This window comes from Eufriesea mexicana, unplaced genomic scaffold, assembly GCF_001483705.2.
Source record: "Eufriesea mexicana isolate 0111107269 unplaced genomic scaffold, ASM148370v2 scaffold1247, whole genome shotgun sequence".
Classification (NCBI taxonomy): Eukaryota; Metazoa; Arthropoda; class Insecta; order Hymenoptera; family Apidae; genus Eufriesea; species Eufriesea mexicana.
In genome coordinates this window covers 227,043-253,116 of record NW_016909379.1, presented here as the reverse complement: position 1 = coordinate 253,116, position 26,074 = coordinate 227,043, and the positions used below count along the sequence as shown (strand labels likewise).

Genomic DNA, 26,074 nt, shown 5'->3' with positions numbered 1-26,074 from the left:
TTATGTGCTTATTGTTAATGTTGGCTAGGTTAGGTATCTAATATTCTGTAACGATTTAAAAATTTATACAAAAATAGGGAAAAATTAAAAATTAAAAGAAATCAATAATTGTGATCATAATAGTAAATAAAAATAAAACTAGAGTGTGCAGACAATATATTAAAAATTAGTAGCTCGAAGATATAGGAGAAACTTCAATATTATTAGGTTAGGAAAAACTTTTATTAGCGTTGTTACCAAAAACACTGAAAATGAAAATTTTTCTCAGAAAAGGAAAATTTATCGAATAACCAATTGTGATTTATAATACCCAGCCATCCTACGAGCAATTGTTAATTTTAATTACTAAAATATAGTTTTGTGCTGATAAAGTAGATTAGCATTTACTTAGAAATCCATTCTAACCTAAATTAAATATCATCCTAAAATTTATATAATATTTTCTCATGAAAACTTAATAACACTCATCCAATTGTGGATAGACCCTTAGGTTCCAATATTTTTGGATCCAAATCTTCATCGAATTCGACTCACTTCTCACCAGCCAGACGAAACTTCCCTAGACCACTGTAATGTCTCTAGCCGTACACTTCGTTCTTAAAACTTCATCAACTTCCGTTTACATGGAAACAAGACTTGAACCCAATGCTAGACCAACGCAGTCTATTATTAGATTATTATTACTATCAGAAGATTACAAATAAACATTAGCCTGAAGATCCCTAGATATTATGCTAGTGCGAGAAATAGGAAGAAGAGGAACGGCCATTGAAAGAAACGCAGCACGGTTTCCATGGAACGATTATCTCGCGAGATGGAAGCTCGAAATCGATTGTGAAATACGTTCGTGGTTCGATTCGTGTGAAGGATAGAACCGCGTGTGTGCGATCTGTAATTACCACAGAGATCGGCGAATACTCGAGAAATGGTGTATCTAGGGGATTTAGTCGCCATTATGGAGGAACGTGACTTTGACAGGGACGCCATCGATCTGGACTCGCTGGAGTCCGAGGTAATGGAACTTTGGTTCGAAAAGTTCGTGTTTCGATGATCATAGAGAAGTATACTGGGTGTTCGAGCAATTTTGTGCCTATCAAAATTTTTTCGAACGAGTAAATTCGAATTTGTTGATTCGAATAGACGTTCGGTTGCGAAAGAGACAAGATGGTGACAGTAATTTCTTTACGAAAGGGACACAACCCTTTTTTTCTTCCCTTTTTATGTAAAACAAATAGTAAATTATGCATGCAATTCAATTTTAGTTTCTTTATTATTTCTTTATATTAATATTTATTACCGTAAAAACTATTTATTTTTATTTTTCGGTTTCAGTGGACAACTTTCCTATTATTCTACTTCTACTATTCTACTATTCTATAACTACTATTCTACTGTTATTTATTTGCTCGTAATTTATAATTATGTTAAATTTATTTTAAATTTACTTATGCTACCTACTTGTACCATACTATATATTCTGTTGCAAGTACAAAATATTTATAGTATAGTATTTCATTGCTTGAAATAACGAAGATATTCCAAACGAACAAAATTAATTGAATATCTTCTGCAATGTGCAATTGATATTGATTTTTATTAGAGAAACAATTAAAGCAGATTATAGAATATTGGAATTATATCAGATTTAAACAAAATATATCCTATTATGGAGTTAGTTATCGTACTTTTATTTAATACCATTAATTACGTGCAATATGAAGGTAATAATAATAATAATATCACTCGTGATTACACGATATTAAATAGAATATACATGTAACTAGAATCACTAATAATAGTGCCAGCTTTAATCACCTTACTTGAATAATGAATGCAGTGATAATACTCAGAATTTAATCTAGCTGTTAATTTCGAATTTCATTTCCCCCTATCTTCTGAAAAAATCCAACACCTACACGCGAAATATCTTTTCATCAAAAATTTATCTCATCGCGTTAGTTTGCCAAGAAACATTTCTAATAAAAATTCCACGTTCCATTCTCTGAAAAATTCGGATTACACGGAATACCGTTTCGAAAAAGATGCACGAAAGTAAAATCGAACAATAAAATTTGAGCTTCGTTATTTCTGTAAGTCAGATTTCATTTTGGCGAGGTGTAAACTGAAAGCATGCCACGTTATTGCAGGCTATACAATTGTCATCGTGTCCAAAACAGTTGGATCTCAGCAACGGGGGCCTGTCAAGGATTCCCGACAGTGCTGTAGCATTTCCGGCGATAGAAGAGGTCGTATTAAGCCAAAATCAACTTACGAACACGAACAACAATCTGACGCTGCTGCACAGGTACGAAGCTGACGTTCTAGATGGAAATACTCGTTGGTTTCAATTTCCAAATTACGGAATTCACCATCGAATTATTATTTTCCCTTCTCTTGACTCCGTGCATCTCCTAATAAGACAGAGACAGTAACAGATAAAGCGATAATATATTGATATTAATTTCAAAAATTTCGATAGGGTAATGAAAAATGGTAGTAGATAAAGAGATAGTGAAACAATTATCTTGTCAAAAAATTATAGCTATTATGTCAGGATTTTTGAAACACCGTTATAAGTTGTATTAGAAAAACGGATAATGAAAGAGAAAGTTTTATTACGGTATCCAGAGATAAAATTTTTATCCAGATAATAACAATAATAATAGGAAACAACGATTGTAACAATTGAAAAATTTTCGTTCAAATTACTTGGATTATTACATTTTCTATTTTCAGTTATACTAAATGATAAATACGTTTAATTCAATATGCAGAAAATGGTACGAAATTTCCAATATCAAAAGATTACTATTTTATTATACTAATACTACGGTTAATATTTGCTATTTTTCGTGTTAAATACTAAATTCGCTTACACGAAATTTCAGTACCCAAAAATGGAAAATTTCGTTCATATTAATACCACTATTCAAATTCCTATTTCCATTTATATTAAATATTAAATTTATTTTAATCGATATACCAATCATGGTACAAGCCAAATTTTCTATTTTCGATGATACTGAATATTTAATTTATTTGATCAAAGTTATTAAAATTTATTCAAGTCGAATTTGCTCGATTACGACAGTTAAGTTGATTAAATTTCTTTCTAACGAAGGTTCCCTAAACTTCATATCCTCCACCTGGAAAGCAACGAGCTGAGGAGAATACCACGGGAATTGCTGGAGCTCACGGGGTTGACCTACCTCAATCTCTCAGACAACAAAATCGAGAAAATTCCAGCCGACATAAGCCAGCTTATCAAGTATGTAGAGTCGATTTTATCAGATTTCGTGTGAGAAAATGGACCGCGTCTCCCTCGCAACTTGTTCTCCTGTTAAGCAATTATTCTTCGACGTGTTGAAGCGATAAACGATATTTAATATTAGCCAAACGATTTCAAAGAAATGAATATCTTCTAGAGTCACGAACAAGTTGAACAAAAGATTGCAGAAAAATGGATATTCCTGGAATTATGAAGAAATCAAATAATAAATTAAATACTAAAATAGGAGGGTAGTTGGAAATAAATTAATAATATTTTTTTATGATTCCATAAATCTAAATTTCATTTATAAAAAAATTTATTTAATGAAATTAATTCTGATGAAAATTGTGCAAAATGTAGATATCCAATTTGCATGTGAATATATTTATATATTGGATCTAAGTTCAATTTGTGCATAAATGCAGCAATATTTCGTGGAGATGTTGGCTAGAAATTTTTGATCATGGCAACAGAATATCCTTGAATTATTGCTTAAGTTTATGTATTATTCGCAGAGCTGGGGGTAAAGTGTCCCCTTTATTGCTGAAGTTTGGCGATACTATGAAACACTCGTAACTATTAATTCACAGTTGAATATTCCAGGACAATTTTGATATTCATTTCGATTAGGCCATTTGTTTAGGATTGTAATTAACCTAGTATACAACACAATTCTTTTATAAGCATTATCTAAATACATTTAAAATAATTATTTAACATAGGCACTAATTATTAATTACTGAGCATATTTCAAAAAATTTCCAATTTCTTATATATTGATTTGAAGGAACAAAGACTAACATTTTTACTAATATTTGTTCCAATGCAAGCATAAATATCAGTAATATTTTTATATCGAAAAATTTCCATTCGTTTTTCCTTTGATCTATCAATATTCAAGAAAAGAAATAGATATTCTTTGGATACAAGAATAATCGATATCTGGCGATATCTTTGAACAAAATATGTAATATTTGAGGAATTAGAATATACTACATTAAATATCGTTGAAGTTCAGAAAATTGATTTCTCGAGGTACATATCAGGACTATCGATAAATGCTGAACAGCGTGAAAGAAACTAAGAAATATGAGGTTTCTCGAACCACGATTTGACGTGAAATAGCATGGCCGGGTATTGAAGAATATTCCTGTTCAACGGGAAGAACGTTTCTCCAAAGAAATATTTTCAATCGTGTAGAAGAATCGTAATTCTAAGATATTTTTGACGTCCCCCTTTCCATATCGGACGTGATTGAAGAGTCACTTATCAGATAGAAAATTTTAACCGAATTTCCTGAAAAAAATCATATCGTTGAAATTACTATTAATCGTTAAACCTAACAAGATAGTAATAAAAATATTTACTTTAAATAGATCATAAAAATAATAATAAATAGAAAAATTTTTAATTTCATATTATAGTATCAAATAGTATTGTGATATTTTTTTAAATGAATGATATAATTTGTCAATTGAAAGTTTGAAATTTTTGTTTAATGATAATTTCAATAATAATAGTTTTGGAAGGTATTATAAATTTCAGTAGAATTAATCTGTGGAAATAAAAGCGTGTAAGAATAAATAATTACTATGGAAGTTAGAGTACTATCAATGTCTCAGAGTATAAAAATAAATGATAATGATACTCGTGAAGAACTGATAAAATTTTGAAACGGAAATGATACTTAATCGTTTGCTGGCGGTAAAAGGAGTTTGTATCTTTAGGTTCTAAGTTCGACGAAGTTGCCACTCTATTTTAGAAATACAAAGTAACACTTAATCATAAGGGATTAACAGCAGTCGTATCAACATCCATCATCAATGATTAGCAATATTCCAAGACTTTGAACATCTGATATCTGAAACAGCAAAGATCTGAAATCTTAAAATATTTAAAAATAAACCAATATCTGCAATTTTTAATTTCTTAAAAGGATCCATCCTCATCGATCTTCGTAAAAAAATTAAACAAAAGAAATTCAAGGTAGAAAAATGAATACAAAATACATTAAATTTACTTTAAAAAGAAAATGGCCTAAAATTACCTAAATTATTCGAATTTAATTTAAATTATTTAAAATTACCTAGGAAATCATCATTCAGTCATCGAACGACACTAAATATGATCTCTATTCGCAATTATTATCGTGAATACTTGAAACACTGAGAATAACTCGATTCATAGTAATCAGTGGAACGAAAGGCTACAGTATTCCTCGATGTATGATAAGTACGTCAATGCACGTGAGTTGTTCAATTTCCGGAGATGATCAAAGTTTATCTTGTCGTCGATCTGTCGATAAATCAACGCGGCTTTCCCAAGGTGATAACAGAAAAATATCCGTTAATTAATCGAACAAATCGCCGAGTCCGATATATTATTTGGCGATTTCCTTGCATCTGAAACGGCCTTACCTAGTCGACGGTGTGCTAATTAAGATAAATTGTCTAACCCCCATGGATAATTGGAGCTGACGGGGGTTAGGAATCGATATCGCGTGTCGAATGCCTTTTGCAATTGGGAGATCATTAATTCGAATGAAATATAGGAATGTCTGATGAAAAACATGGAAAATCAATTAGATCTTCTCTTGGATTTTTTAATAAGACATAGACATGATTTTAATTAACCACAATTTTGGTAATGTGGTTAAAGGCGTTCCTAACATTAAAATAAAAATAGAAAATATAATATTATGTTTCTCCTTTCATATAGAAAATCTAAAAGTTGTTGAATGATATTGTAAACAATTTTTATCTGTATAATCATAATTATATAATTAAAGAATTGTAAATAATTACAGAGCCTTATGAATAATTCTTTAACTATATGTGATATTAAAATTTAGTATTACTTAATTCTCTCTCGAATCTTCAAACTTTGATTTCAAATGAAAAATACATACATTCTACATGTAGATAAATGTAGACTGAATTTAGAAGAAGGTGTAGCTACAGTTTCGCGCTGTAACTAATACAATTCCTCTGCTTATTCTAGTCTAGTTATTCCACAGTCCTATTAACTTATATCGTGTAGGATTCTTATGCGATAAAGACACATCATTAAGATAACAAAGATTACATGCGCAACGAACTTGCACAAACTGCTACTTCGTGTTGTTTTGGTTGTAAGAGTTGCGTGTAGCAGAAGTATCTAGAAATTGAAACTTTGCTACTTATTGTTAGTTAGTTACGCAAGGCTATTACCGGCATGTAAAATCGCAAATTACTGTGTTTACAGCAGTAAGAACTTATTGATTTCTTGCATCTTCTTGGAAAAATTTCTCGAAATTTAAACTGGTTAATTTGAAGAAAGCAATTTTTATTATACCCTATTTTTCATTTATGATCCTTTCATATATACTTCCATCGTCATTAAAAGTAATTATCGTTAATTTTAGAATCTCTCTTGATTAAAAATTTTGTCTCCACTCAGTTAGTGCCATAGAGTGTTAAAATTTTAGTCTTTAATTCTCCAACACCCTGTATAAAAAGCAATAAATGTAGTACACGTAGTTGAAACAATAATTTCAATGAGTATAATATAATTTAAATGATAGCTACAATTCTGTCTATTATCCGTTTCCATTCGTTTATCCATAACTACGTGACCGTCGCTATCACCAATGGCAGAATGCAATGGACGAAGTTTTCTTACGAGTTATCGAAGTTGCGACTATCGAGTTTCCATTGTATACTACATACGACTCGTTCTTGAATAAACTCTAAAGTTAGCTGTGATATGAACGAATCGTTTCGCATTTAATAATTTCATCGAGAAATTAATCTACAAAAAGAAAAGAAAAGAAAAAGTTACATAACCTATATTCGATTATTACCTTGAATATTGAATTTCATTACCAATATATAGGAGTACTAAATAGTACACGTATAACAATTATTACAGAAGTCTAATCAAGGGTAACAATCCTAGATCGGACAACTTATGTATATCATACATATTCCCATCCACTATCGAAGATGACGTGGATAGACAAATCGTTGACGAATCAAGTCAATATTGTACCACCTGCGTCGCAGGCTAATTGTACACAAACGCTCGAAATCCTTCCCGAGCCAAGCAAAGATAAACGCGGAGAACGCGTAGGTTGGCTAATAAATCGCGTAAAGCGTCTCATCTGGATGGTCGATCGCAGGAGGCCCGTGTAATTAAGGCGGAGATTACGTAAAGTTTCTCGAAAAGTGCTTTCCAGCGACCGGAAACCTGGATGCCAAACGCTCGGTAAAACAAGGAACTACGGTGTGAGCACGAGCCTACTAACACGCATGCGCACCCCCACTGCTGCCGCACACGTGACTCGCGGCGAAAGAGAGAGAGAAAAAAACGTAGACGCATGCAAGAACGCATGTGTACGAGTGCGAGTGGCAAAAGGTAAGCCAACTTCGTTGGTGGAATGGAGTTGGGCAACACGCCCGACAGAAGTCGTACATCGGAGCGCAGTGGCGCAGAAACAACGGAGGAAGAAGAGCCGTGCCGCGAATTAATGCGAAACTTTCCAATAATCAGGTGGCCGAGGTGAGGGGCCGCATTTGCTTCTAGGCTGGCTGAAATGTGATACGGTATATGGAGAACGATTTGCATTAGGGATATGCGAGAATTTCCACTGCTGATATATGTAGACATTATCGGAAGCAGTATTAATTGTTAGAGGTTAGAATATGGTAAAAATAGAGCAAATAGAATTGATGTTAATCGTAAATGATAATTTATTATTCCCTCTGAGTAATATATTGTTAGAATAACGAAGTAAGTATAATTTTACCACTTCCTACGTTTATTAGATATTTTTAGTAATAAATTTATATAAAACAGTATATGCAGCTAGGAAACCTTCAAATCTATCACTGATGGAATGATAACAGGATATCACAATGCTACTGGAACAGAACAAGGAAGTTATAGGACACGTTTTATTGGTATAAAATAAAACATTAATTAAAATATTTCACAATTGCGATACTGTACGTATTCCACTGAAGTGGCTGGCACAGAGTACAAAAGTTAATATAGCCGATAATATATAATATATAATACATCGAGAACTATCTAGCAGTGATAATTTCAATAAGGAAGAATATAGTATGCCAGTAAAAGAATATTGTAGTAATTCAAAAATGACAATCTGATGGAAAAAATACAAACATGAAGAAATTGAATTTTTAAATAGTATATTTATAAGTTAACATTCAGCTTATGAAAATGTATCAGTTCATTAGTTAGCTGACATTTCCATTAACAGTATATATGCAAATAAACACACGTGTAAGAATGAAGTATCTTTGCATTTATCGTTTATTATATGAAAACTGGTATATATGCTTAACAAACGAAGTTTGTATTTTTATAAACTATAAGAAGCAAAGAAAAGTAGAGCAAAACGAAAGAGTGAAGCAAATAGAAATATTATTTTAAATGTACATGCATGCTGCGAGTAGTTTATGTAGTTGCCATTTTGAAAGATATATATGTTACAAAAAGAAACCATTATCACTTGATAAAGTAATGTCTTTCCCATGTTTATTTTAAATTTTCAAATTCTACACGTGTTATTTGTAAAGCTCTATTAATTATGGATATCGTAAGAAAATGTACCGGGTGGTCTGCAAATTTCATTAACGTCTTTTAGGTATAAAAATGAGACGAGGACAAATCCGATTCTGGTACCACTGCATCTAAATACTCATTCGAGTCATTATGCTTGCAATGAGTAAAATAAATGAAATGTATGATAATAATTATACGTTGCACAACTCGAGTCTTACATTCATCGAGTGCACGTGCTGTTAATTAAGGATAATAGCACCAATTCCCCTTCCTGACCTTGCATTTATGCCATTTTACTTCCTCCCTGTTATAATCGTATGATTTCTGGCTAAATTACTATATGACATGGGGAGTACAAGGGGAAAACGAGTTATGGCGAAATTATTTAAGTAGGTATGTAAATGAGGTTGAACAGTACGATACGACAACTTAATATTATTCAAAAAGCAGTCATTTGATAAGGACCATGTGAAAAAATATCGTAAGATTTAAAAATAAGAATTTAAGTTACAAAGCTACTTATAAAACAACATTTTAAAATATAAATATAACAAGTACAATACAATTCAAACTATCAAGTAAAAAGAAAGATAAAAGTATAATCTAAAATTTTATTTTCAGCACGTTCTATGCCAAGGATGAAAACAAATTATGTTAAATTCCAATCAACTATAAATCCATTAGCGACGTCAAAATGTTGAATGTTAATCTACGATTAAAATTCGTGTTTAAACTTGCATCTTGCGTTATTTGAACTATGGTTACAGCACCATGTTAATTGCAAGTCCGCTTTTCCGCTTGTTAAAGAAATATGTGTAAGGATATTCAGTGTTACAATCAATAGCAATTTACTTGCTGTTACGTATGTAATTTTCTAAACAGCTATAAAGAATAATAATTATTCGATGCATTCCACACAATGTTCAGGAAGTTCTATGGTCAGGTGAATTTTAAAAATATTTCAACCGTGTCACGTATTTCTCGTTAGTACCATAAGAAGCTATACGCCGTAATTAACAACGCTAATTATCAATCACGTATTAATGCAGCAAGTCAATAGAAAACGATGGCGATCCGACATGAAACTGAAACAAAGTAAAAAAGGCTAATTTATTTTTGACACAGAAGATTAAATTTGATCGAATTGAGGATTATCACCGAAATTGTTGAAATCAAATTTGATATAATGGTATAGTTTGATGGACATTACAAAATAAAATTACTTATTACGTTAGACGCTTTTCACCAAGTGTGAATGAACTCGTTCATAATTTATAAGTGAAAGAGATGTGTTCCTTGCTATGGTTAAAACAGTACGTGAAGCATTGCGTAAAATGAATGAATACGTCGATGTTTTGAATTACAAATAATAGCCATAAATAATATTTGGAATATCCATCAGATTTTTCCATGAAGAGCGACAGAAAATATTTTTAAAAGTATACAAATAAATTGTAAATGATTCTATTTTATTTCACTGGAATTATTTTATTTTTTATACTTCAATGCTTCTTAGGATACTAATTAGTTATAGAATATGGAAGATGTAAGTATGCATTTTTCTGATAACATTGTTTCATCTTAGAAAATATTTTATGCAAATTTCCCCTGCTTATCGTCGACAGATTAATTCATTATTCGTGAAATGAAGAACGATACTTGCTATAATAATTAACGAGTTAATTAACTGCTATCACGAGCATCTAACGATATAACATCTTACCCTGAAAGGATGTTTGCTTTATTAATAAATTTGAGATTAAAAATGTAAGAAAAGGAAGATCGACTGCTTCTCTTTCACTCCTTTACTGAAACAAAAGGCTCGTTTGAAATATTGAATGGAGTTCCTTATAAACTGCATACATAAGTGAATCTTGGAAAGGAGCTCTTCTCCTGGTTGTCTCATTGTGTAACAAAACAATAAAAGTGAAATTGATTTTTGTTTTACAAATTGGACAGCAAGTTAAGTATCTGTTGTAAATTATATTATTTAAGAAAGTCTCCTATTTCAACCCTAGAGATATTTAAAAACTTGTACACTTTCTAAATTATTAAAACACTTGATCAATAATTTAAAAGATGATGCAGTGTGAAAGTAAATTCTTTCATCCTAAGTACTAATTAATAATTGGATATGCAGCTTCCTATTATCCAAGAATACATTGAATTATTTACAACAGGAAGCATTATTAAACTGTGTAAATAACTTTGTAATTACATAAAATCCATCGTGATTCTTGGAAATGAATGGAAAATTAATTCCTTTTCTTATTAGTTTACAATTAATTCAATGACAGAAGATCAATACGTCTATCTTAAGCACTCGCCTATGTAATCTTATCCATATTTAAAATTAACAAACAAAAACATGCTTTAAATTTTTAAATCCTTAATTTACCAGGATTGTTGTCGATATCCCTCCATGTTGCCATGGAGGTCCAGAATAAAATTCGTATTTCCAAGAACCAAAATTAACATATAAAAAGCCACTATACAACTCTTTGCTGTATGAAAATTACCAAAACAGAATTCCCATTTTCCAACAGATAAAACGAATAAGTAAGCAACGCTATCGCAACCCCTTAATTTATCAGAATTACCATCAGTAGCCCTCCGCGTTGCCATGGCGGCCCAAAAGCGGAAGCTCGTAAGGAACACGCGATTACATATGATATCCTCGAAAAAAAAAGAAAAAGACAGAAAAGAAAAGCCAAAAGAAGGAAAAAAAGATGACCAAAAGGACCAACAACGACGGGTCTCCCCGAAGGGACGGAAGAGCCGTATAAAATATTCAACGCGGTCTCTCGGAGGCCGTAGCAACGAGAAGATCTTAAAGAAGAATCTACGTAACGGCTTGAAGTTTCCCAACTCCGGGAGAATGAGAACCCTTCGCGAGAAGCGCAATTTAAAAGCTCCTTATCACTGAATTCCTTTTCCGTGAACGATGCCACACTCGTGGAACAATGCAAGCGGCCAAACAGTGGAACCGTGCAATTACTTCCCGATCAGCCACTGCGATCAGAAAGAGCGCACATCCCTTGTTGGTTAGAACTGTGCATAGGCAAGTGTGGACGAGGAAACTGAAGAATCGTGCTGCAAACAACTGTTGACACTGGAACTGTCGACCTGTAACGTGTACTTAAGTATTAAATTATATAATGTTATATTATATTGCAATAAAATATATAATATTAATCATATTACATTCACCAAGGAGTAATGTTGATATTCTCAGTACATGAGAAAATGTGTGTTGAAGTACCTGTTGATATCTACTTCTCTTCCTTTCCTCTTCTTCTTGAACTGTTTGATAAAAAGATATGGAAGTTTATAAATTAAATGAGATAACAAAAATTGTTTAAAGAATGAAATAAATACAATTATTCTACCACTTAAAAGAATCTGAAAAGAGGATAGATAAGAAATCTTCCCTTAAGAAATCTTCCCCTGCGTTACACCATCTCACTTCTTGATGACAATTGTTCAAGCTAATAACTCCTCGTGACCATATGCGATCCTTAAAGCCAGATGTTTTCGTGATACGACCAACAAGTCGAAGTTTTTAAAGAAGTACCCAACTTCCGTTTAACGTAATCAGGTCGACGACGTGTGAACTTCCTTGCAACCCCGTTAACCAGCGTACAGTCGTCGGTTACTGGTACACAGACGCTCCAGGACACCAGGAATCAGCATAAGCCAGTTTGCACCACTAGCAGGAGCTAATCTCTCCTTTCTGTTACGTCACAGTGGTCAGCCAAGCCATCCTTGGTCTTCTCCCTCTTTCTTCCTCGGCACAGGAGTAGCTTGGATACGCTTCGAGTCGCCACGGACTTCTTAGTACCCTGAAGAACTCGCACGGGCATACACCAACTCGTAACTTTGCAAACCTGTCTATCCTGAACTACTGACGGCTTGTGGAGTGACGTTTACCGAGACTCCGTGGAAGAAACTCCTCAACTATTTAGCAGAAGGGCGCTCGGGTGTAAAACGGATGTTCGAAACACTCTTGAGAAGACTGGTACCACGCTGGAGGAAGTGATGTGGTAGTTTGGTTGGAAGAATATGGAATAACTTGTCTGATAGAATACTGCCAAAGAATTTCATTTCAATGTTGGCAAATGCTGGTGCTATTGAAGAAGAACGTTTTCTGAATCTGGAGGAAATTGTATAGTTGTATTGTAAATTGAGGAAGATGGTACCTGCTATAGATGTTGAAAGATACTATTGGTACTGAGAACTCTAAAGTATTTGGGACATTGCCTGTGAGAGTACAGAAAATGGCATCATAATTGTGTTAATTGAGTAGAAATATTGAATGGATTATTTGATATTAGTATTGATGAATCTTGCAATTAATATTGGGGATTTTGGAATGTTTATGCTTATGGAATGTTTATGCTGTGAGAAAGTGACCGTATTGAAGAAAATGGCATAGGGGAACTTGGAACTAAAAAAGATATTAATATGAAAGACTTTTATTTCAATATAAGAAAGCTAGGATACTATTTAATAGAACTGGCACAGAATTTTGCAAGAGTGAAACTAGATTGAATAGACTATTTACTACTTATAATTAAGAAATTCTCCTGAAGGAATTAGTGAAGTGTAAATGTTATTTGGTACAACTGTAGAGAAACTGACTTGGTGATTTATAAACTGATTAACAGTCATTAAATGAACTCAACAATGTTATGGCTGAAGGATCCTGATATGTATTATTATGTCTCTTTGGCATGAGTAAGGAATAATAGTTTCCTTCATTGCTTGAAAAAACACAGAATGGACTAAACCGAATTCAATTAAAGAACTTAATGGACTTGAAATACTGAATTTAGTATGACTTTTACTATAGTGACTTAGAATACAATAGGCATATTGTAGTGTTCAGATTAGTGTGATTAATGAAGTGTGAATAATGAAAATGCTCAGAAAACCATTGAAGGATTAAACTGCTTACTCTACTGATGTGATTGAACTGTGTTTTATAGTACAAGGTGAACCACATTTGGATGTACTATGCCTGAATGTACATGTAATTGAATATGATTAGTTACATGTAACACCATATAAAATTGAATTACATAATAATGTTTAATGAGCTTTGAAAAACTGTACGGATTCTACATTCCAAAAAATTGGTCTGTTAAAGTGTACAGGTAGTTTAACATAATTTATTAAATTTTTAAATAACAGTAATGGTTAAAGAAGAAATTAAATAAGTGAAATAACAGTGACACGGAAGAAGCTTGTTTATTAGAAAATTATAAAAAGTTAATACACAATTACTATATAATCTGTGAGTACTTAATGAACAACTATTACTATTAACAAATATTTTTAAAAAATCTAATATAACCTAACTCATTGAATTTACTTATGATACAAGAATATCATAATAGATTTTATTTTTCATTAATAATAATGTTCATTATAAACTTGTATAATTCACCAAATTGATAAGAATAATTATTTTTTTACTACTTAAAACTAACTTAACAAATTTAACTGCTTAGTACTAAAATTAAAAAGGAAACCTCACGACTAGCAACTAAGAAACAGTAACCATATAATACCTTAATTATCATTTCCTATTTTAACTTAATAAAATATAATCTTATGTTACTTACACACGCCTGATGAATTCTTAAAAAATATCACATTAACTCGTTCTTCAAACCTAACCCCTATAAAGTGAATGATTTCCATTCCGAGGTGGACAAAAGAAGATAATGATAGGCAAGCCGTGAATATTATAATACATAATAAAGGATAAAAGAAACATTAAGGAAATTTTCAGAAGAATACCATGTTTTAGTTATCCATTACGGAATACTCAAAAAGATGCTCCAGATCTTTAGAGACGTCCACGCTTTTTAAACATCAAGCGAAGAATAAGGAATGACGAAGCAGGTGAGAAGTAGCCGCATACTCCGGAAATAAGTGTGTGCTTGAGAAATGAATTAGAGGATACAAAAGGGATGGAAAGTGGCGACTCGATGCGGTTAAGGGACGAAGCAAAATAGTACACAAAATTCAAAATAGTTTAGCAAGGAAATCATTTCTTTAAAGAATATTTCACAATAATATGAATATAATGTTAAGAAGAAAAATTTTTAATGACAAATAATAATTTTTAATAATACCAATTCAAATTATTTTATAAAATTAATTATGCTTTGAAATATCGATAATGGGGAAATAGCATTATTTGTGTAGTATTAAATAATTTTTACATTTTTAACAATGCAAAAGTCTACTTGGCCAAAAAAATTAAGAACTCCGAATAAACCTTTTTATTTTGAATGAGTTTGAAAATTCCTTTTCGCTACAATAAATTCGACAATTCCCAAAATGATAACCAAAAAGAAGAAATATTTATCTACAGTAAAATTTTCATACATACATTCTCAATATGCAACAAAAATTACAAAGTATGCGATTTTCGATATATATCGAAATTCCTGCAAATTAATTAAATTACAATCAAGTTTCCAGCCTAACCGCGGCAACGATTTCGATTTTACTTTAAAAACTGAAAGTCTATCCGATGACACAGATGCTTACAGCCAGGAAGGTTTTCACCATAATTTGAAACTTTCTACTCAAGTGCACATCCTGTGGGCGTCCCGTTCGTTTAGGTTCACCGATTCGTTTGTCCGTGCAGTGAGGGTGCAACGTGCATTGACATCGAATCGCTATAACTGTGGCATTAATTTGTCTTGATTCTCTTCGATCAGTCTGGAAACAAGACCTGTCGCACAAAATGTCAATAGAAGCAAGTAATGAAGAAGCATGACCTTTATTGACGGATGAATTTGCCTGTTTTGAAAGAAATAAAATTTTGATTTTGAATTCCACGTTTATCATATTTATAGAATAACATGATATTGTTTAATATGTAGATATATTGCAACGTCACTCGTAGGTGATTATTTATGCATCGAAGAAATGGAGACTATTAATTTCGAAATTTTTATTTCGTAAAACTTTTGTTGAAATTTTTGCTATGTAAATCACCAGAAAATCTAGCTTACTTTATCGAAATTATTTAAACAAAGATAGAAATATTTTAAATAATAATGAACCAAAATAATCACAATAATGAGAGGAAGAAGATATATAATATTAAAAAATATAATAAATAGCAATAATAGGTAGCAATAACAAATTTTAATTATAGTAGAAAGTAATATATCTTTATTCAGTTTGATTTTACTAAATATTAAAAATTTAATTAAAATCCTATTTAGTAACAAAAAAGTTAGTGTAAATTTACCATAATTACTACTGCTAGTAATAATAAAACTACTATTTTATTATGAAACACCATCTTATTTGTAACAGACATAATAATTGGAAACGTTTGTTTGTAGCCTCAAAGAACTGATCTTGGATCGTAATGGGATCAAAGAGCTGCCGCACGAGCTCGTGCAGCTGAAGAACTTGAGAAACATTTCCTTAGCTGGAAATTGCCTCAGCAGTTTACCATCTTTCTTCAACATGCGTGCTCTCACGCTAACGGTATGTCGAATATGATTCTCGAAATTATTAAAGCGTTTTGTAATTCAAAATTCGCGCGCAAGCGCCGTTACGATGAGTAACGGCGGAATGATGAGGCAAGTTACGTTGCAACAGATGTGTGTAATTCTAGCCTAACGAATTGAGCAATTATTCCGATTAATTGACTGTCGGAAAATAAGAGCAAATAATGCGTGTGAAAAATGTAGTTCGTCTGAAAAATTTATACAAAAGTTTAAGAAGAATTTGGAGGCTAGAAATAAAAGAATTCTATTTCTATAGAATTAATATTTTACTAACTACAAAAAACATGTATTTGCTGAAGAATATCTGTATTAACACTTAACAGGGAACAGTGTAAAGTGTATGATAACACAAGCCTCTTTGAAATTATCGACCTGAAAATAACAAGTGTTCTCAATTGATTTTGATATCGAATCGACGAACAAATCTTATCTATTTGAGCAATCATTGAGACACGTGATGGTCGATTTAAACATACAGTACAAATAAAGATAATTAACAGGAAAAACCGGTACACACCCTCATGTCTGAGTAAATGTAAGTTTTAAGTACCTTTTTAATTTGTACGAGGAAATACTATTTAATTTAAAAATTCATGTGTAAACCATTCCTATTGTATTGTCCTAGTGTATTGAATTCATAATAACTTTCTTTGTACATTCGTATCGTACAGAAAAGTTACCGCAATTTTGTCAATTTAAGTAATAATTATGTTTTGATACACATATGACCCAGCTTACGCCGGGTGCACAAAAAATTAGTCTATAGACTCATCAATTGTTCCCCTCCACGGAAATCTTTAGTAAAAGGCGAAAGATTTATGCGTGATTTGAAGGGAAACCAGAGTAATGATATATATTTTCAGACACCTTTATGTGCATCTCGAGTCATGTTTTACTTTCGAGTAACACGATCGAGCGAGTGGCCATCTAGCGGCCAAATGTCGTACTACTACATATTCAAAACTAGATATACATATACATATTTTACAATCATATAAAATTATAATATATTTATCAAACTTATAAATATATTGAAAACGTTTAAAAAATATTAACAAATTTTATTTATATTTTATACTACAATTCATTAAATTCGATTTTTTATATATTTTTAGGACGTTTTGTCAAAGACTGAGCATAACAAAAGTTGCAAGGATGAGAAGAATAATCCGAATAATTTGTATAAGGTCAACCTGCGAAATAATCAATTGAAGGGAAACATCATACTTGGAAACTATGGAGTAAGTTTTCTTGCAATAATAAATGTATAATTACGATATACATACTGTATACGTATATGGGAATAGTGACTAATGATCGTTACCATTTCTATTTCTTCTTTAATCAAGAATTTAACGCATCTAGACGTCAGTGAAAATAGCATTGAGAAATTGGACATCAGTGCTCTTCAAGAATTGAGAAGCGTTCGTTGCGCGCGAAATATTTTAACAGAACTGACAGTCTGCGGGAGAAATATTGTTTCTCTTATTGCTGGAAACAACAGTAAGACCTCTTTATTTTATTTATATATAACTAACGAACCCTGAAGATAATTTTTATTTTGTAAAACCATTTATTATCTTGCAGAATTGAAAAAGTTAACTATTGAGCCCGTGCCTGTGAATCTTGAACATCTGGATGTTTCTTAGTAAGTAAAAATTAAAAAATAAAAATAATAGGATTTTGCAATTGGGACTATAAAATTGAATTTTTAATAAAATTATATAATTTTGACAATAGACTTACATTGTGTTTAATTATTATATTATTTCTCTGAACAATATTTGGTAAGGAATATATTTAAATCTTATGTTAATCTTCTCAAATATTTTGATTACTTTTAATGGCACTGTTGTGAGATTGTTTTCTCATGAAAGTAGTGTCAGCGAAAGTAAGAGAGGTGTATTCGAATGTATGTATATAAAGTATCCTGCACAATAATTTTACATCATATTTTTATATAAATTTATTTTAGCAATAATTTAGATGCATTGCCAGAATGGATACCGGATCTGCCCTTGTTGCGCGCACTTTTTGCATCTCACAATGCTTTAACAGCCCTCCCAGACAGACTACTAACGCAGCCATCGAGACTGGAAGTCCTTCACTTACCCCACAATAGACTGCAAGCTCTTCCACCACCCCGAAAACCACTAAACATCGTTCACTTGACGCTGCAAGACAATGCACTGACAGCATTACCAACGAGTTTCTTCATCAACACAGAAAAGTATGCGAATAATTTCATTTGCTGAGAATATTATAACATGGTATACACAGGATAATCTTATACTTGCTAAGGAAACATTTTTTTTTTAATAAAGTAGATTAGCAAAATCTAGATTAATAAAATTAGCTATCTTAAAATTTATATTTTCATTAAAATAACAAATAATTAATTCAATTGTGAATTGAAAATATAAATATAGAGTGTACTAACAAATATTTTTCTGTAGAATGAAAGTGCTGAATCTGTCCAATAACCGACTATCAGAGCTCCCACACTTAGGAGAAGCAAACAAAACTCGGCACAGCAATCACAACTTGGAAAAACTATATCTTACTGCAAACTGTTTAACAGACACTGCTTTAGATACTCTTTCAAGATTATCCTCTTTAAGGGTTCTTCATATCGCATACAACACATTGGACACACTGCCAGAAAGGTGCAGTTTGCAAACCTATAATTACTAGTTTAATGTTTTGCCTTAAAATTGGACATTTAAAGATCGTCGATTTACAGTTGTATAGCATCATGGAGAGATTTAGAAGAATTAGTATTATCTGGAAATCGTCTTCAGTATCTACCAGACAATGTAGCCAATTTGCGGCATTTACGCGTGTTGCGTGTCCATTCCAATCGGCTTTTAACTTGCCCAACATTTAATAAAACAACGTCGTTAAAGGTAATTCTAATAGTATAGAAATCTTCAAGATTAAATGTTCTAATTAGAATATATAATAGAAAACATTTCACACCAATTAAATTACTCTTTTTCGTGCAGGTATTGGATTTAGCCCATAACCAATTAGACAGAGTAAACTTGGCTACCCTAGTGCCACCACAGCTTCAATTTCTCGATATATCCTGCAATTCAAGACTCCACGTAGACCCTAGACAATTTCAAGTATACAGATCTCAGCGACCAATATCACTAGTTGATGTGTCAGGTCAAAATAGACCAAGTCTACCTTCTCACCCTCATCAACAAGAAATCGTGTCCGCAGAAAAAGGTTCGGAACAACCATGGAGACTAGGATTCTCAGAAACTGCAGGATCTAGAGAAAGGTAAAACAATATTCATTACTTGTTCTTATTAATTCGTATCTACCATTAGATAGTCAATATTACATGTCAATCATTATCTGATAGTTAATAAAAATTGAATGATGTATATATTGATTGGAATTATAAAGACTGTCTTTTTATCCCTTTTATTTCTATATTAAAATACGATCAGTATTTCAACTAGTTTACTTCTTTGTAATTCGTATGCACAGATTGTACGTATCGCAAGTTCGGATGCCGTCGTTCTGCAATGTGGAAGGCCTGTTCGGTATATTCGATGGCGGTTCAAATCAGGAAGCGCCGAGCGCTCTCCAGGAAATGATCCCACGTCTTTTACTGGAAGAGAGAACCGTTCGGGAAACGTCGAAAGAATACTTAAAGTACACGTTACTGTCCGCCCATAGGGAGTTAAAGGAAAAAGGGCAAAAATACGGGATTGACGCGACTTTGGTGCACATTGTTAGAATTCAATCGCAACAAGGATATCCAAAAGCAGCGACGAAATATTCTTTGAAAGTAGCTACCTCGGGAGATGCAAAGGCAGTTCTTTGCAGAGCAGCTGGCCCTTTAACTTTGGCACCACCTAAGAAAGTTCCTGTGAAAAATCAATTAGGCAATGCTGCCATGTTTCCTCTGGTGGTTCCTGATCCAACGTTCGAGGAAGTAGACTTAGAGGATGATGACGAATTTGTGATAATCGGCAACAGAAGATTATGGGAGGTGTTGAGCATTCAGGAAGCTGTTCGAGAAGCCAGGGCAGAGGCTAGTCCTGTTTTAGCTGCCAAAAGGCTTCAAGATCTAGCGCAAGCTTATGGTGCAGAAGATAATTTGAGTATCGTAGTAGTGCGATTAACAGGACCTAATCAAGGCGATCTGGATCAATTGATGAGGGAACTGAGACATGCAGTCGGCAAGAATAGAGGTCAAACCGAGGCAGGATGTCCTTGCCCTTGTTGCGTGCCACCGGCTGCTCATAAACCACCGGGACCTTGCTGTTGTCATGCGAACGAAGGCTATTATTTGAACGGCGTGTTGAAAAGCATAGTGAATAGGTGAGAAGTTCGTACGAAATTACGTAATAAAGTTCTAGAAAGTGTTTTGTGGAATTACGTGTGGTTTAGTAACTACAGAGCAGTTGGATTTAGGGTGGGGATAATTTTTTAGCAGGAAAATATGTAGATATGGGTGGAAACATTGAACGATTTTAAATGGTGTAGGTCAAACAAAGCTCACAACGGATCTGGTAGGTATTTTAAGAACCGTCGATCGACGCAGGAGAATGAAAGTCCGCCATACAAAGATGATAGAAGTTCGCCAAGTGGTCAGTCTGATCAAGCTAGCGATAGTACTTTCAAATCGAGACATCCTTCCGGTAGAGTCTGGCCTGGAAGTGCTGCTTCCAGAGCCACGAACAAAGCTCGACAAAGTGTTTTCGTGAACGAAAGTGGCACAAGAAAGGTAAATAAATGTTTATTTCTTATCAATTTGTCTTTCTTCACCTCTGATTTGCAATGCAAGCGATATCTTCAATGCATAATACAGGAAAAATGATAAATTATAATTAACTTAAAAAAAAACAATGCGTTTAAGCAAAACTTCTATAATTATAACATTTATTACATGTGTAAATGAAATATTGTATCAAATTTAAAGGTTTCAACTTGTTTGACTGCACAAGAAGACACTGTATCCGAAAGATCTGGAGCCCTTAGCGAGGAACAGTTCCGTTGTTGGGAATACATGCTGGAACAAAATACTCAGCTCTTGTTCGACAAGGAATTAGATACTTTAACGAGGACCCCTTTACGACGAGGTCAATCGAGATCCACACCTCAATTAGGCAGCAATTTGCCTTTTCTGTCGAAGAGGTTTGGAAGTGCCAGATCCTTTAATCCTTCTCTACCGAGGCCACCCATCGTACGATTCGGTAGCGGAAGACGATTACTGAACGGAGGTCCGAACGCGGCTTACTTTGGTAGCCTGCAGAGACTGATGCCGTATAATCTCGAGTACGATTTCGCCGTTATTCAAGAAAGGAACGGATTAGACTCCTTGGAGCAAGATGCGACAAGAATGCAACAATATTGGGGAGTAGCTACGACTGAATTGTGATACACATGTTGAATACAATGTCGTTGCAACTAGTGGATTTAGAAATTGTGTTTTAACATCGAAAAGCATATATACATATATACGTTATATATACAGCGGATGTAAAGCATCAAAAGATGAACTCTTCTTTTAACGGGAAAGACAATGAATAAACAATGATAATGAAATGCAGTAAATAGATAAGGTCATCTGGTGATTTATATATGAGCTATTGAGTTTCAGCTGATTGCAACAGTGCATGAACTACTTGAAAAAGAAATATTTTACAAAAAATTACAGAATTGTTTTCTTCTTTGATTTCCGGAAGTAGGTTCCACTGTTGCAACATAAAGATAAGAAAGAAATGCAGATAAAGTAATAATGCAATTATTTCAAATACATATTAATGCGTTCTAGGAATTTTACGAAGAATTTATTAAGTTTGAATACAAAATTTATTTAAATTGTTATCTTAATCTGATTTTATTCTACGAGATAAATTATTATCCAAATATTTTCATTGTTTCTATTGTGATCGAAGAAATTATTTACATTCAGAAATTGAACGAATTATCACCGACTACACATAATAAAGTTTATATTTACATGACATGAATATCATATTACTTTTTCGTAGTAACGAATAGCAAAATAAAATTGTTTTTGATTGTACAATGTCATTGTCAAATAAATGTTTGTAACTTATATTATAATTTTCTAAACATGACAAATGTAAAGAATTAATCAAATAATAAGAAATCAAAGTTACTTCTTATGTAACCATTTCTCTCAACAAATATATAAACGTGAATAAATATAAAATATAAGTTGTTACTACAAATTGTAAATATTATGTTAAAAAACATTAAAAGATTCATGAGAAGACGAGAACACATCATGCATTAAGAGATTGTATATATATATAAATATTATGTATGATATTCTGAAACATGTATAAATTACATGTAAACGTGAATTTTCAGTTGAAACGACTGATTAAGATAAACTATCATAAAGACAAACTACAACTTATAAGCTAAACATTTATGTGAAACATGACTCTACTCGAGCAACAAATAAGGGGATCTCAAATTCTTTGTACAGACTATATAATTACGTATTATAACGAGTTTGAGAAATCGTTCAAAAATAATTTCGAAATTGTTTTTCGAATGTTACATTTTTTCGTTCTTGTTCTAGATGAACGTTCTGTGATTTAAAATCATTCGTCTCTCTTAATTCATACATATTTAATAAAAAAAGTAATGTATAATTTAATACGTATTACTTATCAGGAACTTAATTTTAAGTGTAACTCTGATTTATAGAAATTACTTAGTTTCCTATAACAATTATGATCGAAAATATTTTTATACTGATGAAATATGTAGCGACTACTGTACCTGAAGCTACCAAATGAATAAAACAGCAACGACAACAAAAACTGTGTTATAATATATCAAAATAATCTGATTGTATCAAAATATAATATCAAAACTCAAATTTATATATCAAGATTCATTAACCCAAAGTAAGTGCATCGCTTAGTTTCCTTGTATATTTTTCATCAACTTGTAATGAGAAATTAACAATTTCATACTCCCAGACATCATCCCATTATCTTTGTTTTCTCGCCATCTAATGTCTTTTAACAGTGGCCTTGATAAGCATTATCTTATTTGTCGGCCGACATTAAACCTTCTATTTCTCTATCGCAATGAAGTCTTTTTACCAAATCGAGGAACTAGATTAAAAGACACATTCACCAGTAAAAGGAGCTTTTTTCTCACTTTATCATTTGCATAGATAATATGATATCGCTAAAGCTTTGGATATTCAAGACAAAACAGTTAATCTATACTAAGATAACTACGAGATCATGATTAAGTACAAAAATGCGCATAAAAGATTTATGGAATCTTTGCTAATCAAATTGATTTTTATTCTTTTTGATTTCTTTAATGAATATATATACCACTATCTAATATTGTTAAAATTAGTATGATTTAAATTTTCTACTTCGAAAGAACTGCATGTACTATACAAGTATTACCAACCCTTTATATAACTTGAAAGATTATATACAAATCGCTAACATCGCAGTTTTATTGTCCTTAGTAATTTCTTGCAAAATATTATTAATACGATAAATTATATCTCTTAATTAAGTCTTTAAATTTATAACAAAAACATACAGGAGTTGATAGTATAGCCAGAGTTATTAGCATTTAGATAGATAAAAGTTCGATACAACTAACATCGCACTAGTCGATAATAATTATGCATAAAAAGCTATTTGATAAAGCAGTATTGTCATAGGGACAGAAAGCTTGTCTATACCCGATGTTCGCATAGTGGTTATATGTTTTAATATCGATTCTCGCTTTCTTATCATCACACATCTAGATCAATCTATCATAATACAAAACTTGCATGATCTAATATTCAAAAGTGTCTCTTATTAATTATATAACTTTGCAACATCGTAAAAGTAGATGCATAAAATTGTACGTTTTTATGAAATTAAAGATTTTTTTAAATTCTTTATACTTGATGCACGCACATAGCCAATAAAACTTTCAGTCGATATTTTTGACTCGGTAAGTAATTATATACATTGATAGGAGCTCAATTTCGAGCATCCATTATCTATGATGTAAATTGACATCTACTTCGTAATCGCAACCGGTAATCGTGACAAGGTTATTCAAAGTAACTAATAAGTTTTAAGAAGTTGATAATCTTGTTATTTTAATGTAGATAATTCTATTTCATTATGATTTTATAATGTAAAATTTATAATAGTTTTAAATTTTTCTTCCTTACGAAAAGCTAATCAAATAATTTAAAACATAGCTGAGTTAATTTTGTAAATAACAGATAAATTTAGATTGAAAAATTAACAGTAATGAACAACAATATCATTAAAAAATAACTTTGTTTGTTACAGTTGTTAATTATACCGTTTATTACGTTTGCTGCAACAATATTCATCACGTTCCATACTTTATAGTAAATAGACGTCACATAAACGTGATGGTAATAAGTTAACATTCTATAATTACAAAACTTAAAGTGTATTCCTATATATTGTGCAGATGTATCATTTTAAATATCCACTTGACCTCTTTATTCTACATAACTTACTCGTGAAAAATGTATACTGTATCGTGGCGATGGAGCATATAAAATAATAAGATATTGACAAGCAAAATTATCTCTACTGCTACATAGAAAAATTTCTAATGATGAAACGATTTTGGAACAAAACAACTGCATAAATTTACGTACGTAAAACGCTAAAATCATGCATGAAATACGACAGTACTAGTGACGTCTATAACCATGAAAAATATGTTCTTTACACGTGTTATCTACTTCTTCATCCCTGTATCAATTTATCAATACCTTTTGATTGTACAAATTAAGTCTTTATATCAAAGCTCTGAACAATAGCATAGATTTATAAGATGATTTGATGACATAAGTGTTAGAATTATTATCAGTTTCGAGTGTTCTTCCAAAAAGAATTTCACGTGATATTACAGACAAATACGATTTTGAGTACTTCGACACACAAATTTCAATTGTTTTCGAATGATAATTAATTTTCTATCAATTATTAATCTCAGCTTTCAATAAAATATTTTACATAGAAAATAAGTTACTAAACGTTCCAATATAAATATTTCGGCGAAAATATTTTTCTGGAATATGTTAAGACAAATATCCTAAGATATAATTATATCATATACAATGTTTGTAAATTAATTACAATATTTGTAGAATATATAAAAGCAATAACATTAACACTTCGAAGTATGCAAATAAAGAATGTATTACATACTATAAGTACTTTCTACACTATTTAATGTAAAATAAATTTCAAGTAAGAAAGAAAGATTATACAATAAAAATGATTATTTTCCTCATAATGTATAGACTAATAATGTATAACTAGAATAAATACAAAATTCGTTACATATAAGTACAAATTAACTTTTATAAAAGAGTTGCGCATGTATGTGCACACGAATCGTATGACGCGCTGCACAGCGACATGTGCACAAGCTTGCATAAATGTGGAACTCATCGGTCAGTCACGTGCGTAGGTATACAAGAGGAAAAGAAAAGTGGGGGATTTGTAGGGTTTGCATAACCTGATTGAAACCCGACGCCAACAGTCAGTAGTATTTCGACGGCAGTAAACGTTGTGTGTTGTGTTTCGGCCATCAGTGTCAATCTTTTTCTTTCTCTTTTTCTACCTTTGTTGTTCGCTTATAATTGTGTTTGTAATATTTGTACAATCTT

General features: G+C 31.9%; 1 protein-coding gene across 1 annotated transcript; it reads left to right on the top strand.

Annotated features, from left to right (window-relative positions):
* Nucleotides 1-755: 755 nt before the first annotated feature.
* Nucleotides 756-21,784, top strand: Phlpp (PH domain leucine-rich repeat protein phosphatase). Its single transcript, XM_017900465.1, has 14 exons — nt 756-1,012; nt 2,148-2,305; nt 3,122-3,268; nt 16,213-16,360; nt 17,499-17,624; nt 17,733-17,886; nt 17,971-18,031; nt 18,359-18,613; nt 18,840-19,049; nt 19,127-19,289; nt 19,389-19,672; nt 19,885-20,724; nt 20,890-21,130; nt 21,326-21,784. The coding sequence occupies exons 1-14, from the start codon at nt 926-928 to the stop codon at nt 21,782-21,784; spliced, it is 3,333 nt and encodes a 1,110-aa protein (XP_017755954.1). The 5' UTR covers nt 756-925.
* Nucleotides 21,785-26,074: the final 4,290 nt, after the last annotated feature.

Bases quoted from the DNA above. Each gene is read 5' to 3' on its own strand.
- Phlpp (XM_017900465.1), top strand. From the start codon at position 926: ATGGTGTATCTAGGGGATTTAGTCGCCATTATGGAGGAACGTGACTTT. The intron at 3,269-16,212 runs GTATGTAGAGTC...GTTTGTTTGTAG, and splicing joins GACATAAGCCAGCTTATCAA to CCTCAAAGAACTGATCTTGG. The intron at 19,290-19,388 runs GTAATTCTAATA...TTTTTCGTGCAG, and splicing joins ATAAAACAACGTCGTTAAAG to GTATTGGATTTAGCCCATAA.